Source organism: Polypterus senegalus, chromosome 16, assembly GCF_016835505.1.
Source record: "Polypterus senegalus isolate Bchr_013 chromosome 16, ASM1683550v1, whole genome shotgun sequence".
Taxonomy (NCBI): Eukaryota; Metazoa; Chordata; class Cladistia; order Polypteriformes; family Polypteridae; genus Polypterus; species Polypterus senegalus.
Genome location: NC_053169.1, coordinates 30,448,963 through 30,467,538, shown reverse-complemented (window position 1 = coordinate 30,467,538; position 18,576 = coordinate 30,448,963). Strand labels below are relative to the sequence as shown.

The 18,576-nt window shown below is 38.8% G+C and overlaps 1 protein-coding gene across 1 annotated transcript in view; it reads right to left on the bottom strand.

Annotated features, from left to right (window-relative positions):
* Positions 1-18,576, bottom strand: part of LOC120516669 (kynurenine 3-monooxygenase) — a 71,061-nt gene that overhangs the window by 21,436 nt on the left and 31,049 nt on the right. Inside the window, exons 7-10 of the mRNA XM_039738519.1 lie at positions 13,227-13,392; positions 12,301-12,372; positions 9,375-9,496; positions 5,968-6,115 (exon numbers count right to left, since the gene is read on the bottom strand). Of these exons, the coding sequence (XP_039594453.1) occupies positions 5,968-6,115; positions 9,375-9,496; positions 12,301-12,372; positions 13,227-13,392 (508 nt within the window). The remainder of the gene's footprint in view (positions 1-5,967; positions 6,116-9,374; positions 9,497-12,300; positions 12,373-13,226; positions 13,393-18,576) is intronic.

Below are 18,576 nucleotides of genomic sequence, written 5' to 3'. Positions count from 1 at the left end.
TACAACCATATTGATGAGTTCTGCTACTTCGGAAACAAAGCACGATGTAAACCTACACTTTAAATTAAGTTCATAGACAGGCTGCCGCTGGCGTTTGTAATTTAGTGCCTGCCCATATAAGGCCGTCCGTCAGCGGCAATCCAATAGCAAACTCCCACTAAATATTCACGGGTGAAGGACTGTGTTTATGGAGAGGAAGATGAGATGGTCAGGGTGGTGTTTGACACAAACTCAGCGAAACTGCGAGAGAAAGTTTTAAGTGCCAGGACTAAGGTAACATTAAAAACAGCCACGGACATAGCACGAGATGGCACCAGCACAGCTGAGAACCTTCGTTGCATGTACACCGAGCGGCTCACGTAACTGGACGCAGTGCAGAGATAAAAGGCAACAGTTCTAAAGAGCTGAACAAAACCGAATTATACAATTGAAAAGGCAGCAAAAATATGAAGCGCCTGATAAGCATATTAAATCCAGCTACTGCGAAACAAAGCACACAGTGGAAAAGTCAATGTCCCGCTAAAGGAAGACAGTGTAAAAAAAAACGTGCATGCAGTGTGTTAGGTCTCAGATAAAGAAGAAGACGAGCTGTTTATTGATGCAGTAAGAAACGAATCGATGAAAGAAACCTGTCATCTTTACAACGATTGACAAACACGGAATGTAACTTGAACACAACACATCCTACAAATACGAGCCTGATTGAAAGAGATAATGCTAATCAAATCCTTGATGACCGCAACACTCAGTAACACTCACAAAACAAATACTGTATATTGACAGTCATGTTACGCTATTTTTAAAATGTTCCCTTTTCTTTTCTAGCTTTTTAACACACTACTTCTCGCATACGCTGGTATATATATATATTCCGATCTACATACTCGAATAATGGATACTTTATTCGCCATCAATGATTGTTTTGGTAAAGCCATACTCAGTGTATTCATTAGATGAACGGTAAAAAAGTAAGAGCGAGGGGAGGATGCAGGCTGTAGTGCGCGTCAACTCTATCTGAATTGCGCGATCACATTTCAAAAAATATATCTTTTCAAGTTCTATTTAGTTCATATTTGTCAAACTCAAGGGCCACGGGCCACATCCGCACGGCGTAATTATATCCGGCCCGCGAGATCATTTTATATACTGTATTATTGTTATTAATGGCCCAGGTATATGAAGCGCTGGTAACACAATAAACTACAGATCCCATAATGCAGCGCTTCAGCTGCCTTGCCGAACACTTATTGCGGCTAGCTCACGCGATGCTGGAGAGAAAAGTTCATTCTGAAAATAGAGCCTTTAAAAAGCGATGGGAGGCTGAGTATATGTTTACTGAACCCGTGTGTCTCATTTGTGGAGCTAATGTGGCTGTAATTACAGAATTTAATCTAAGACGGCACTACGAGACAAAACATCAGGGTAACCTGAATGCAATGCAGAAGATACAGAAAGCAGAAGAATTAAATAAGAATCTGACACTTCAGCGGACGTTTTACCCGTGCACAATCACAAAGTGATTTCAAGTGAAGCTGCTTTTATGAGAGACACAAATGCACCAGTGCAACTTTCCCCTCTTTCCCTGCTGCCAAGTAATGTTAAACCAAGTCGTCACTACGGTGTTCCCAAATACGCACTTTGCTGATAAACTGAGCGCACTGAGATTGCACGGCGCTTTGGTGACTTTGAAGAACAAAAAAAGTCCGTCTACATGCGACTCGAACCTTATGCATGTTTGGTAGCACATATCTGTGTGAGAAGCCCTTCTCAGTGATAAAGACTAACAAAACAGCACAGAGGAGTCACCTCACTGATGAGCACCTGCAATCCATCCTGAGAATCTCCACAACACAGAACCTCACAGCAAACAGAAACGAACTTGTGGCCAAAAAAAGATGCCAGGCGTCCAGCTCTAAAATGACATATGAGCAAAGACAACTGAATGATTTGATTTGTTATTGCACGTAAGAGCGGAGTCAACTGTTTAACAAACAGCGTATTGCACTGATACGAAATAGCTGTGTGTGTATATATGTAGATATGTATGTATATGTATATATATGTTTATATATGTGTGTGTGTATGTATGTATATATATATATATGTTTATGTGTGTGTGTGTAAATATATATATATATATATATATATATATATATATATATATATATATATATATATATATATATATATATGACAACAACACTCATCACTCACAACAGTGACAAAACAATTACATTGACAATCAGGTTACGTTATTTTCAAAATGTTTCCTTTTCTTTTCATTGCTTCTTTAACACACTACTTCTCCGCTGCGACGCGCGGGTATTTTGCTAGTATATATATAATCTTCATCAATTTTAGTGCATTAAGATGATATCCCCAGATAATAAACCCAGGTGATGGTGTTAAAAAAATTTAAACAATGACCGTTGTTAATTATTAGCCATCATTACTCAGTTTGCCAATAGATGTTAGAAGGACGGATGCCAAAACCGAACTGCCCAAAGATAGATTTCGACGTAACAAGCAAATGGTGATACGTTCTAAATTACTTACGGTTCCGGAGCTGTCGAAGGGTTTAAGTCAGTCGATGATGTTAGTCCTGGAAAGTACGCCCCACCAAACCAACATTCCAAAAACCAACCAAACTTACTATTATCTGCTCGAACCATCACCGACTTAGTATACTCGGCTATCCAGTGGCGTCACTGAAGCATTCGAACATTCTTAGCCAATCATGCAATACTGCGTCCGCGTTTGCCACGTTATGTTCTAACTACAGAGGCAGAGTCCCATTGCATGGTTCTAACTTGTATTGAGTCGAGGTATTGACGCGAACACCATACATACGGATAGTATCAAATTATATATAAGGATTCTTGCTTTGCTATCACTTTATTTGACTACTCAGTTTTTGACTCCCCTTGCCTTTGACTATGTCTCTTTCCCTGGGTACTTAAATAAACCTCTTGTAAGGATATCTAGTATAACAACTGGGAGACACACCAGTGGTAAAAATGACCTGTATGTTACTTTTTTCATTGACTTTGCTATTAAACAAATAAACAGGAAACTCCCATCTGAGACCCCAATTATTAATGTACCTTCTTGTCCCCTATTCTTTTAGAATACAGTGCAATGTGTCAATAGTTTGTCACCCCTAAAGTATGCAATCGTGTATATCTTGCCTTCATGCAAACAGGACAGCAGCCCCATCCACAGCCCTGAACATTGTCAGGTTTACTCATTACTGCACAAGATTGTGCAAACAACTAAAATTTATGGCCAACAAAGCAACAATATCACTGCTGTGTGACCTAGTCATTCTGTCAGAAGCTTCAAAACAACTGTTCTTGATAGATTTGACAGTGCCTTGGAAAGACTGCATGGAGGAAGCTTGCTAAGTACCACACAGAGTTGGCGAGCTTACTGCCAAATACTGTAGTTGAAGTAGGATGTAGAGGCTTTGGAGGCTTTTCAGTCCGCACTACACACTGCTCAGCATCACTGGGGTGGCAAAGTGGAAAGCCATTCAAACTATCACCGAGGTTACAGAAACATGGCTTTGGTTCAAGAGGTGTGATCAGTGGATGAATGATACTGGGTCACAAATTGGGACTTGATCAATGCTCGCTGGGTTGCCTGGACGAGGGTGTCTAATGTTGACAGACCCGACACAATGAAGCCAGGGTACATCACTGATGAGGTGTCGCAGAACATCAAGTGGATGTATCAGCATATTATATTGCACACTAAACAACTGAAGAACCCACTAAACATTTCTGTCATTTTTTTCTCTTAAATTCTTCTCTGACTGTTAAGAATATCTGTTAATACAGAAGTGGCACACATCCACTAACACTATCACAAAACTCATTCAGCCAAACAAAAAAAGTTTCTCTTGGTGAGATGAATGAGCTGTGGAAATTCACAATTGATTTTAAAGTTCAGTTTCTCTTTGTGAACTTAATTTAGATTTCAGTTTCTCATTGCAAACTCCATCCAGGGCTTGGGCATTGCTTTAAAATGCACGGCTACAATTTGATCTTTTCAGATGACAATCACCTATTCCTTTACATGACAGCTGTACTGAGAAGGTAAGTGATTGTGTCTGCCATCTCCTTATCAATCAGTACGATATACATTAGCTGTGGTCTGCAGAGGATGCTATTGAGCCAAATGCAGATGCTGCTTGTGTGAAAAAAAAAGTAAAATGAAAAATCAGTTCCTTTATGCGAGTTTTATTGTGTCTGTAACTATGTATATATGGCATCTCTATGTCAATCAGATACTACATGCGTTCTACATGGTAGCTGATTATCACTTGGTGTGCATTATCCACACAGCATCTTGCATCAGGCCCCAGTGCATATGTTCATGTAGAATGACAATGCTGATATGGAGCGCAACTCACAAAAGTCAGTCAGTAGTCAGTGGTAATCACACTAAAGCCGTAAATTCTGAAAGAAGCAAGAGTTTTTCATCACTCAATGTCCCCTGCCCTGGGTAATTCTTTATAATAAACTTGTGCCTTTCAATACTATGACTCTTGAATCAGAACAAATTATGCATTCCAAGAGTGTGACGAGTTACATCATGCTCATACCCTTGATGATACAATTGGAAATTAAATGGCGGTACACACAGGAAGCAACAGTAGGAGTACTTTGTAAGAAAATTAAAAATGCTTTATAAAAAAAGGTCTGAAAGAGATATTGGGACAAACAATGATACAGAGATATTGGGAGAGATTGTGTACAGAAGTGATCAAGAAGGCCAACAGGATGTTAGTTTATATATCACGACGTGTGGAGTACAAAGCCTGGGAGGTTATGCCAAAGTTCTTATAATGCACTACTGAGGGCTGACGTGGAGCACTTGTGTGCAGTTTTGACCTCCATCATGCAATGGAGGTCAAAAGACAAACTAGCGTTAGGGAAAGTCCAGAGGAGAGCAACTAGGCCGAATCCATGACTGAAAGGTATAAGCTATGAAGACAGATTGAAGACGTTGAACCTTTTCAGTTTAACCAAACAAAGATTAAGAGGGGACATGATTGAATTGTTTCAAATTATTAAAGGAATTAGCACATAGGATCTAATTTACTTTAAAATAAATTCTGCAACAAGAACACAAGGATATAGTTGGAAACTTCTTAAGGGCAAATTTTGCGTAAATGTAAGAAAGTGTTTCTTCAGGCAAAGAATTATGGATGAATAAAATACATTACTAAGTAGTGTGGTGGAGAGTAGAACTTTAGGGACCTTCAAATTTCGACTTGCTGTTGTTGAGGTTGATGTTATTTCGGACAATCTAGATGATTGGCCTGTTTTCATAACAGTGTTTCTAATGTTCTAAAATTAGGCATTAAATTAGCAAAATAAATAAATGGAGGAACAGTCTCCATCTTGTTTATCAGCCCATCTAATATTTACACCTGCTTTCTCCATTAAAAGGTTTCACAAAACCAGAACCAGAACCTTGGCAGTACCACATACAATACGGGAATCAGTGATGGAAAGACCTTTAATAACCCCACTCACTCACACATCCAGAGTTATTTATATATGACTAATTTAGACTTACTAAATAACCCAATGTTCCATAAAATTCTGCATTTTCATACACATTCCTCTGCTGCTGCTGCCAATTTAAATAAAATATGAAATCTCATTCATGCTGTGCTTGTCTTCATTAATAAATGTGTTAAGATAAAGTGATCTCCAAAGAGTACTCAACATGTAACATGTGTTGACTATATCTATCATATTTTTATTTTTTTTTATATTTACTCATTTTTCAAAATTTCACACCCAGAACCAAATATATCTATGATTTGCACACTTTAAGGTAATCAGACAAGAAATAATTTTGCAGGTTTCTAACACATTTATAATGACCTTCTGAGACCACTGTAGACCATTTATGACATTGAGAAGCAATCCAGTAAATGACGTTATGACTTACTGCATTCATTCCTTGCCCATAAAAAGGAACGACAGCATGTGCTGCATCTCCCATCAGCACACAGTGACTTCCAATGTGGTATGGAGAGCACTTCACTGATACCATTGCTTGTGCGGGTAAGCGAAAGAAATCCTTTTTTAAAGCATTTCTGTTAAAACATGAGACAATTAGAAATTTTAGAGAGGTATTCAAGTGCATGCAGTCTCATAATGACCAAACTCCAGTCACTCAGAGTTCTCATCTGCCAAACTGGTATCCCTCATTAGTCCCATTTGGGGTAATGTCAGATGGAACACTCTAATGATCATATTACTGTGATATGCAACACTACTCGCTCACCATATTGATTTTTTTAAATAGAACAATCCTAATCTTATCACAGCACAATGGTAAAATATTTTTTTACTATTTAAAATTACAGAAAAGTAAATTAACCTTAACAGAGTTGATTAAAAAATGATTCGGTATATGGCAACCCTTCATTAAGGCCATCCTCAATTAGTGCTCTTTAAAATGCTTATTCACTCATACCATTTAACCATTTTAGCATTTCTGATTGATGACTTCTCTTTATAGTCTCTGACATTAATGCTCACTCTGTTATTTGGTGAAGAAGAGGAATTTAAATCTGATTTTTCGAAAGAACACTAGGCCTGGCTTACTGGGTGTTCATATGTTGAAAGTGAAGGGGTTAGAATATTCTTCTCAGGCAGAAGAATGAAGAGGCTGCAAATTAACTTTAAAAGGAGTTTATTAAATAATAGTTTGAAATAAACAAGCTGAATTATATAGAGTTCAAGCAACCAAAACTCTGACAAAAGGGAGGCCACAAGTATGATCCCCACATCTTACCTTTACCAATATGTGATCTCCTCATTTAAAGGAATACTTCACCCAAAAATTTAATTTTTAAATATATTATTTATTCCACATGATTTGTAGTAATGCCCAAGAAAAAATATGAATCTCGTGTTTTCATGGAGAATGGACACAACAAAGTTTCCGATAGAATGGGAGCCAATGGTGACTGACATGGGACAACAGCAAACAATATAAAAACATTCAGAAAAAAAGTTACATTACTTGTGTCATTGTAGTCCGCATGTCAAGTCAACCAGTTGCAAGCTCACATCATGTAAAATGCATGCCTTTTATGGTAAAATACTGTTAAATAAATGCTTTTGGAAAAGTGTTGTAGTGGATGCACCTGACACACGTTCACACGGGAACAAGCAATTGAATCGAACACAAGAGCCTGGAGCAATGAATAAGGTAGAGAGGCAGGTTTCAATTCAAAAAGCTCGAGCCTCTTTGAATGCACTTCACGTTTGTGAACTATTGATTTTCCTTAAGTATTAATTTAATAATATTTTAACAAAAAAGCATTGTGTTTTGAATGTTGTCAGCATGCAACTGGATATTTTATACTGTTTGCTGTTGTTCTATAGTAGTGTTGATTGGTCAAATTCATCAAAGCCTTTTCCAAAGTGAATTTCCTAATATCCTAGGTTTGCCGGTTGCCTTGTTTGCTGAATTTTTCATTTAAAATTCACTGTGGGGCCTGTTTAGGCAAACATTTTTTCCCAGTGTCCCATGATGCCTTGTTAGTCCAGTGTGACATCACAGAGCTGTAGTAGACATATTGAATAGGGATGTCACTACCTTTGTCTTCTGATCTGTACTACCCGCCTGATTTGAATTACACATGAACAGAACTTTCACATATACAGACTGTAAGTGCACTCTACCTCACACTTTATGGTTCTGCCCTGTCCACTTTGCACATTTGTAAATAATTTATACCACGTACATGCCTGCATCATGTCATTTCCCAATAAGTATACCAGTAAGATCTGCAATTGCAGAAATTTCATTTGATGAGTACATTAGCTGTCCATAAGGATAAGCATAGCATAAGCATAAGGATAAGAACACATCATTGTTCTGCATAGATTCATTGTACATTGTGTCTTTACTGCCGGATTAAGCATGTTATGTTCCTCGCTATGAAGCGCAGATCGGGTAGTGATATGGACAGTCACCCAAGTATATAATGCTGATCCCTTGCATCATTGGCTCTGTTAGTCATAATGATTAGTTCTTGGGAGATGCAGAGTGGGATAAAGTTCTTGGAGTATAATTGTATATTTGGGTCAAGGTGGCACAGTGGTTAGCACTGCTGCCTCACAGCTCAGGTCCCATTTTTGGCCACAATAATTAGTCCAACATAGTTGGAAGATGCTTCCCTAGCCCTCAGAGACGCTTAAAAGACCATTGTACCATTGCAATCCACTCAAAACAACGTTAATTTCTCTTTCCCTATTGACTAAGTTGCATTTTGCAGAGTTTGTCGAAACTCCCAAAAATCCATGCTTATTTACCAAAATTGAGGCCAAGCGAATGTAGAGGGGTTTGGTTTCCACTAGCTACCCATTCTATCAGAAAATGTTTTTAATTTCCATTCTCCATGAAAACATAAAGTTAAAAATTTTTAGCGTCACAAACTACATAGGATAAGTAACATGTAAAAAAATCATTTTTGGGTGAAAAGAAAAAAAACTAGTTCTTTATTTGTCCATCAATCATTCAGCTATGTCCTCACTTTTGTTATTTATTCTCCTCATCCTGACCCTTCTGCAAACTTTTTATTGTTTTACTGCATAATTAGCATTTTTAAGAGAATTCTTTGAAGTTTAGCATTTCTTTAGCAGTTTATCCTGTTAAACTGGCTGTGAGAGGTTTCATTCTCAAATGTTATATCTATAACAAATGTTAATAGAAGACATACTGTCACAATAGCCCCAAAATTAAAAGTTATGCTAAAATACGGAATAATATTCTCTTCAAAAGCAATAAAATTACAAATGAAAAAATAACTGCACTGATATAAAGAGATGCCTCGAAAGGCTGATGCATTTGTACTCCACAAAGGTGCCGAGCTCCTTCAGTTGCTCAACATGCATTTCCAAGTCCAACTTTCATCACTTTACAAACAACAAACCATAAAGAAGTAAGAAACTTGTTGATCACACCTAAATGAGAGTAACGTGAGGTTGGCTCAGCAGAAAGCCAAGGCAAGTGATCTTATAATGTAGGAGCTAAGTGAAATAAACAACAAAAGACACGGTGGTCAACAGTTATACTGCCTTGCATGTACATTATTATGAGAGAAAACAGTATACAATTTCTTTTAGGCTACTGCGTGAGTGTATGTGTGGTTGCAATGTGATAGACTGTTCCAGAGTTTGTCCATGTCTTGTCCCCTGTGCTAGGTGAGACAGCCACCAGCCTTTTCCCATAACCCTAGTTTGGATTAAGCAGATTAGAAAATGAAATGGCATGACACTTGAAGTGTAAAATTAATCATTTAAACTAAATTTAGCTTCAATACACTGTAACACACTTACTCTCCAATGAGAGGAATGGCGTCAGGAAAGTATCTCTGAAAAAAAGCCAACACTTGTTCCTCTGTTGTGATTTCTTTAAAATGTTCAAAAGGCATGAAAAGAGTGCATGTAAACGTCTTGTCCTGCAAAAATAAGGGATCAACAGGATTAGCACTGGAATATCAAAAATATTTATTTGTGGCTGACACACTCACAGTTTTCAACACTAGCAGTCTTGCAGCATTCTTTTGCAATGTGGCTGAAATTCAGAGTAAACTGTAATTTTTAATCAGATAACATTTATCGTATTACACCTTTCACAGAGAGCACCATTACAAGGAAAACATTCTTGTAAATGAAATTCAGTAGACTGTGGAAGAATAATTTTAGGGCAACATAGCTTTCATCTTAGAGAAATAGCATAAAGGGTTAATAAATGTTGGAAACCTTTGCAGGCATATTGGGAAATTAGATAAAGGACAAGAGAACAACAAAATTTACTGAAAGATGACTAAGAGATGACTAAGAAATCAGCAGATGTCCTGTAAAGAACCAGAATGGACAGTTGTTATATGCACAGAAATGTCAAGGGTGGCGGCTCAACTCAAAGGTATAAGAAGAACCAGAATATAATATAATAGACTTTTATTTTATATATGTCATTTGGGTGTAAGCCAACAAACCATGCATCCATCCATCCATTGTCTAACCCGCTGAATCCGAATACAGGGTCACGGGGGTCTGCTGGAGCCAATCCCAGCCAACACAGGGCACAAGGCAGGAACCAATCCTGGGCAGGGTGCCAACCCACCGCAGGACACACACAAACACACCCACACACCAAGCACACACTAGGGCCAATTTAGAATCGCCAAACCACCTAACCTGCATGTCACCTGAAACCGGAGCGCCCGGAGGAAACCCACGCAGAGAACATGCAAACTCCACGCCGGGAGGACCCGGGAAGCAAACCCGGGTCTCCTAACTGCGAGGCAGCAGCGCTACCACTGCGCCACTGTGCCGCCCTCCAACAAACCAACCACAGTAAATTATTTGTAGTGATTGACACTACTGGATATGTAAATTCAATAGTTTATAAAATGAACCTCTCTTCTTTGGTTCTCTGATCATTCTGACCATGCTGTATGCGCCTGCTTTTGATGAATGCTCCCTCTAAGGGATTTTGCCAAGGAGAAATTAAAATATACAATGATCAGCTTTTCTCCTGCCTGATTACTGATTTGTCCTGTTAGAGGACATTTCTTTCTTTAATAAGATGTTAAATTTCTACCACAAGACTTAAACGTAGTATGAAAAAGATGCAATGCTGAATTGGATTAATCAATACTTTGTTATAAAAAAGAATGCTAAATGTATTTTGTTGCGCTTACAATGCACGATACCCAAACTGAATAATTTTATATTTTGTCCATAACTTCATATGCAGTATACAAAGCAAGGCCTCTCTATTAGGAAGGCCCATCTTTTTCAACATAATGAAAAGACATTACATGTCAGGCGAAACTATTAAATGGCAGGTAGACAAGTACAGATGTATCCTGCCAACTGGCAAGAGTAAAGAAAAAGTGGCCTTGAACCTGTTTGTGTCAAGAACTTTAGCCATTTTGATCAGTTTGGTGCATACAAAGTATATTATAGACTAAGGTTACACACACGGGCGGTCTCAGCTCTCACGCAAAAATAAACTGAACGACTTTAGCATAACACAAATGGGGGGAGTAGGAACAGATGGAGTAAAGAAGAGTTAAAACAAGCAGAGTGAGGAAGAAAACAACTCTGAGGCAATTATGAGCTTGTTTCTGCTGGGGTGAAGCCCCTCTATATCTGTTAAGGTGCCGATATTAATGTAGCAGAATAAAAGTAAAAGGGAATGCTAGTCATGCAAAGCAATGTTTTATTTTTGTCCTCTAATTATGTCATAGTATTAAATAACGGATTATCTTTTCATTTAATTTTACATGTATTACTTCATTCACACATTTTCTTATCTCCTTAAAAAAGGTTATGTGTTGTGATGAATGGCCAGCAGCTCAAACCGGCCGGGACACCCAGAGAATGAAAGGATGGGGGAGGCAGCTACTTTTGGACACTGCCTCCCCCAAGACGCTAGATGGCAGCTCCCCTGGAGTATAGCGGTGCCCCAGATTCTCACAGGGCATCCTGGGACTTGGAGTTCGCTATCTTAGCCCTGCTGGGTGCCGTGGGTGCCACCAGGGGGTGCTACGGAAGGACTGGGGGAGTCGTGCTTCACTTATAGCTCGGAAATACTGTTGAGTCATGAGGATGGAAGCCCTGAAGTACTTCCAGGCTGAAGAAGAAACGTAAGTTTCCCATCTGACCCAGAAGTGCGGAAGAGTCACGTGATTGGAAAGACAGAAGCACTTCCGGGTCAAAGACTATTTAAAGGACTGGTGGGAACCCAGCAAGTGAGCCGGGGTTGGGAGGAGTAGGACAGAGTTTGCTGGGAATTGTGGGGGAAAGAGAATTGTGGGGGAAAGAGAATTGTGCTGATTTTTTGTTTAATTGTTTATGGTGGCTGTGGTGCTTGAAAGGCACCGTGAAGAAGGAAAAAGAATTAAAAGAACTTCTTTGTGCTTTTACACTGTGTCTGCGTATCTGTCTGTTGGGTTTAAAGGGGCAACAGCGACCTCTGGCGTTCATAGTGTCTGCAGGGTAATGTGTGCAGCGTTTGATGTGGTGTGGTGATGTGCTGCTCCTTCACAGATCCTGAGTTCCAGTTTAATTCCCAGCCCAGTCAGATTTTTTTTTTAATTGTTGGAATTTGCATGTCCTCCCCATGGCTCTAAAAGATGTGCTTCATAGCTTAATTGATTCATATAAATACAGAACACATGACTGAGTAAATTAAGCATTATTACTAATACTTCTACGACTCATAACAGAACAAAGAAGAGGTAACACTTACAAGGTTTGGTAGAGCAATCATCATGAAAGTGTTCCTTGGCCAAATGTGAAGAAAATTAGGTTCCATAGCAAACTTTAAAGACAAAAGTTAAATTACATACTTACTGTTCTGAATTAGAACTTGTCAAATGTCAAAAAATAGTGTTAAGATTTTATTGCCTAACTAAGTCCACTAAAATAAATACAGAACAACCGATTCAATTGCGAGGCATTCCATGATAGGACTATGATTATGAATAAGTAAGAATGATGGGCCTCTGAGCATTAAAATGTGAATAATTTGATTATTATGAATGTGGAAACCATATTTTTGCTGGAGTTTCTTTGACAATTTTTCTTATTAGCCAGACACTGATTATGAAAGATGCAATATGAAAGGATTAAGTCATTCTTGTGTCAGCTGCTGACACTTTGTGCCAGAAATAAATCTGGGTTGTCATTTTTAACAGTATAGGCTTTACTTTTTATAGTATTCACAATTGCTGAGAAAACTTGGGGAATAACCAACTTATTGCCTACCCATTGAATCGATAATACAGAAACCCGTAACAATGTTCAAATTATCATAATTGCTGACCAAACCTTAGACAGTATCCATTAAATTGATCTCATAGCAATATAAATGTAGACTTGTATTTACTGTATATACTGCACTGCTTCTGTCTTCACTCTGCTGTGTCATGTGGCTTATGAAATGTCTCAGATGGAGGATCATGTTCAGTCAGATCTTCTCCTCACAAAGCATCTTGTTTATTCAGTCAGGTGTGACCTATGTGGCTGATCTGACTGGTTTCAGTTTTCCACGTTTTCACTTCTCAAGTCACTCCAGAGACACTGTTTGCTGTTTAATTCCCCTAACACCTCACCATTAAACTATCTAGTTTAATCATTTCCAGTAGATTGTTTCTCGTGCAAGTTATTACTTACATTCCCATTTTTTGGAGGAATAGTGAGTTCCATATAACCATGGGGAATGTATGTATGGCTGTAATCAAAGCGACTCTGGCGCATGAACTGTTTTCTGACAGCTGAGAAGGCTCCATCACAACCTACAATGAGATCACTTGTTCCCTCCTTAGTTGATCCATCAGACCTTTATTAATACAGAGAAGAAAACAAAATCTGTAAGATCTGTATGAGCCTACCTGCTTCCATAATTTATAAAATGCACAAATACAAACTTCAACTATATCATATTTTATATTTTCTGTCAAAAATCAGACGAAATGAATAAAACCAGATTAGAATCATCTAATAGCCATCTGAACACACAAAGTTCAATAGACTGATGATAGTGATGATGATGTACTCACACTTTTATGATAAATAAGCTTTTCTTTTGTTCAATTTAATTAAACTTCATAATGATTGATGTACTAATGGATGCTATTAGCAGATGCTATTGATAGGTTGTTAGCTCACTCATTCATTTACAAACTGGGTTGTTTCATTTTTCAGTCCATGGGCCATTACTTTTTCTACTTTATATCCTTCCTTTGGGTCAGATTATTCACAGACATTGCCTTAATTTCCACTGTTATGCAGACGATATACAAGTTATATCTTAGTACACACTCCCCTACAGTCTTGCCTCCCAGTACACTCACTGACTGCATCACTGATCTTAAGCTATGGATGGAAAATAACTTTCTCAAGCTTAATGCCAATAAAAATGAAGTGTTACTAGTAGGCCCAAACTCCCAACCTTCTAAGGCATCCAACTTCTCTATTTCTGTTGATGGTACACTTGTCAAACCTGCTCCTGTTGTCAGAAATCTTGGTGTTTTGTTTGATTCATCACTTACCTTTGAGCTACACATTAGGTTTCTTTCTGCATGGAGTTTGCATGTTCTCCCCGTGTCTGCGTGGGTTTCCTCCGGGTGTTCTGGTTTCCTCCCACAGTCCAAAGACATGCAGGTTAGGTGCAATGGCGATCCTAAATTGTCCTTAGTGTGTGCTTGGTGTGTGCTTGGTGTGTGTGTATGCCCTGCAGTGGGCTGGCACCCTGCCTGGGGTTTGTTCCTGCCTTGCGCCCTGTGTTGGCTGGGATTGGCTCCAGCAGACCCCCTGCGACCCTGTGTTGGGATATAGCGGGTTGGAAAATGACAGACATGAATGATCTCCGTAACATTGCCCGCCTCCATCCATTTTTGTCCTATAATGATGCTCAGACTCTGGTTTATTGTTTAATAATGTCTCGTATTGATTACTGTAATTCTCTCTTTATCAGATTCCCTGCAAAATCTATACAGAAGGAACAGTACATTCAGAACTCTGCAGCCAGCGTCATCACCCACACAAAGCGATTTGTTCACATCTCCCTGTTCTCTCCCAGCTTCACTGGTTACTGGTTCCATCAAGGATTACATTCAAGATTCTGCTTCTCACCTTCAAAGCAGTACATAACCTTGCTACCCTCTACGTCACTCAGCTCCAAACTCCTTACACTTGTGGACTATGCCCGGCAGTTTATCCCGGCCAAGACCCCCAAGCCGCCAGATGGAGCCCTCACTGCAATGTGGAGATGCCCCGAATTCCAGCAGGGCATCATGGACTTTGGAGTTGTAATACACAGCCCTGCTGGATAATGTCGGGGCCGCCAGGGGACGCTGCAGGGAGGCACAGAGACATTTGCTTTTCCTATAGCCCGGAAGTACTTGCAGGTCACGAGGACGGAAGGAATAAAGTGCTTCCGGGCTAACAAAGAAAGAAGAGTTTTGATTTGACCCGGAATTGCTAGGAAGTCACATGGACTGCAGGTTAAGGAGCACTTCCGGGTCGTGTACTATAAAAGGACCGTGGGAGCTCCCAGACGGCGAGCTGAGCTGGGTGGTAGGAGGGCAACGCGTCTGGGAGTGGAAGATTGGTTATTGTGATTATTATTGTATTGTTTATTTATGAGTAGTGTAGAGTGGAGAGTGCTTGGTGCACATAATTATTATAATAAAAAGAAGAATTATTGCACTTTTACCTGGTGATTGGCGTGGTACCTGAGGGTTCAAGGGAGCGATTGTGCTCCCTACTGCTACACACTCCTTGTTGCTCTCTCAGGTCCTTGTGCAGTAATCTCCTTACTGTCTCCACTCTGGGAGGCAGGTCCTTCATTGTTATGGCCCCTCAATTCTGGAACTCTCTTCCTCAGTCTCTCCAAGATTGCTCTTCTTTCTCCACCTTTAAATTTCAACTGAAAACTTTCCTCTTATAATGAACTTTTGTTTTCTGTATAAGTTTTTTTTTTACTACTCTGTATGTAAATCAATCTTGAGTTTGTGGAAGGCACTCTCTAAATGCAACCTATTATTATTTTTAAATATTATTATTTCAGGACAACGGAGAGAACAATTGGTTGTACCCTCCCCACTCTGGAACAAATCTACACCTCCCGATGCCGCAAAAAAGCAATAGACATTGCACAGGATTCATCACATCCCGGTCATTGCCTCTTCCAGCTTTTGCCATCGGGCAAGAGATACAGAGCAATGAAAACCAGGACAAACCGCCTTAAAAACAGCTTATATCCAAAAGTAATCATGGCCCTGAACTCAGAATAAAACTGCTCCATATCATTCTCCCAATGTGCAATATAGACCTTAAAACCCCTTATCAAGTGGGGTCATTTTTGCTAAATCGCTTGTAATTCGACCTCTCCAAATTAGAATCATTGCTGTTATTGAACTATCTGGAGTATAAACACATGTTTGGTCTCTTTGTAAAGGTAACATTCTCTAGTTTCACCCTTAGTAGTCAGAATCACTGTAGGTGTGACTGATCAAAAGTTATGCACATTAGAACTCACATAAAAAATGAATTTTTTTGTTCTCGCCTAAGTTTTTTTGTGAAAATAAAGGCCTCTATAGCTGCAGTAGGTAGGTGGGGACAGAAACACACTATGTACCAACAGAATAACTTGTTGACTACTCACATTTCAAATTTGAAAAGGATTCCTGTAAAAATGACATTTTTACACCAGTTTTATGTGGGCATGTCCAGGTGCTTTTTAGAGGGACCTATGGTTTATCCATTATCCACATTTTGGAACGTATGGAAAAAGTGTAATAACTTTTGAATGCGTCAACCTACAGATATCAATGAGGGCTCTACTGAAAGCTTACACCTAAAGGAATCTATATCTACACACAGTGTCACTCTATTAGTTATGGAAATTTATATTCCATAATAAAAACAATAAAAAATACACATTTCAATATAAAAATAGTCAAAACAAGTCTTATGGGCCAAATATATATATATATATATATATTTTATTTTTACTTTTTTTAATAAAATGCACACAAACTATATACATTTTTTACAAACTGTTACAACACAGCTCAGCGTTTTTCCATGTGCCACTGATTGTAGCAATCCCTAGCAGGCAGAAAGCACAAGGGCATGTCACATGTTGCTCTCTGCCTCAGACATATCCATTGTCCGATTGAAAACTGTGACGCCGCGTACATTCGTCTACGACTTAATTGAGAGTGTATTTATGTTTATCTGTACGTTTATCCATATTTAAAATGCGAAAAAAACTAGGTGAAATCACAATAAACAACCACGCACCAAGTCTGCAGACTGGCACAAATGCCAGCTTCGCAGCTCGATCGGTTTTGTTTACAAGTTGGTATGGCAAGTTACATAGTGGCGTGCTCAGCTGCTCATTGGCTGTAAGTTTGGAGTGTCACTCACAGCGTCCAATCAAACTGGTAGATTCTACCAGGGTTTGGAGTTGTGCGTCATCGTTCAGCTGTCTGTGACACTCGTTGGCTATACGAGGTGCCAGTCACCCCCCAGACCCCTCGTAATTGGCCAACTTAGGTGTCAATCAGAAGCTAACACTTCAGTGTAACATGCTTTAGCATGGTTATTGCCGACAGAAACAAATTACGTCTGATATGACCAATAGAAGTGAAAAAAAATGTCGGAGCTAGTCTCGAGTTAAAAAACGTTTTCTGGAGTTTTTGTCCCTTTGAGGATCTATCGTGTGTTTTGGACCTAATCGTTTTACTGGATTATATTCCCTGGAGCCTTACGGACAGAATGAGATCAATATTGCTCGGAAATATTGATGTTTGACTTGCAGAGAGCCTTCAAAGGTAGTCAAAGGTAGGAAAAGTCAGCTCTTAAAAGTATTTATTTCTCTGTAAAAAAGGATTTAGTGTTAGTGTTGGGGTTGTTGTGTGTCAAAATAGTTTATATCATCGGAAAGACGAGACTCTGAATTTTCATTTGATGTGTAGTATGTCGAGGTGCATGACAGAGGGGCATGCACACATGGCTGTGACATGATTGTGACGTCGTCCAATCGTCGTTATGTACCGGGACCGGTATGTGTGCATGTTAAGTGGTTGTCAACCAGTGCAATTTGTATATTTTGTAAAGTACTTTTATTACTATTGAGTTTGTTATTATTTTCTCTGTTCTTGTCTTTTTAGATAGATAGATAGATAGATAGATAGATAGATAGATAGATAGATAGATAGATAGATAGATAGATAGATAGATAGATACTTTATCAATCCCAAGGGGAAATTCACATACTCCAGCAGCAGCATACTTTTAAATCTTATGCCTCACACTGAGTCGACTGTACCTTCAATTTCTTTCTGTCTGTCTGTCTGTCTATCTAATCTTATTACAGAGATGTGAGAATGGTGATTGGTTAAAGCCTTAGCATCACACATATGATGGAATTCTGCTCTAGACGGCCACACTCACACACACTGAGCTGATCTGAAATCACTAATTGACCTAACACAAACATTTTTAAGGTGTGGAGGCCAGTAGCAAAACCAATGCAAATATGGAGAACATGCAAACTTATGACTCTGGAGTTGTAAGTCAGCTGTGCTAATTTTTGGGTTATAATGCGACCCTGGACGCTTTAAAAAAAAACAACTTTTTCTGTTTTTCTGTTTAATAACTGAAATTGAGTTACTTTGACCTTATACACTGCTTTATAACGATTTTTCCACGTCTCAGATAAACTCAACTCGATAAAATACAATACGGACAAATCCATCATTAAAAAGATACAGAAAAAGGATTAATATCAACAATCGGTCAAAGGATATCCAAAACTTTTAACATTTTAACAGAACAAGGTACTGCTTATATGAAATGATAATCCTGCATGTATAACTGGCTGTAATCCACTGCCATAAAGAAAATATCAATTAAGTAGAACAAAATTTAGCAAAAGTATACTGAGTGTAAACAGGGCATCTGTAATGTGGCATAAGAAGGGCATATTGCAAAGAATAATTAACATTCAGGT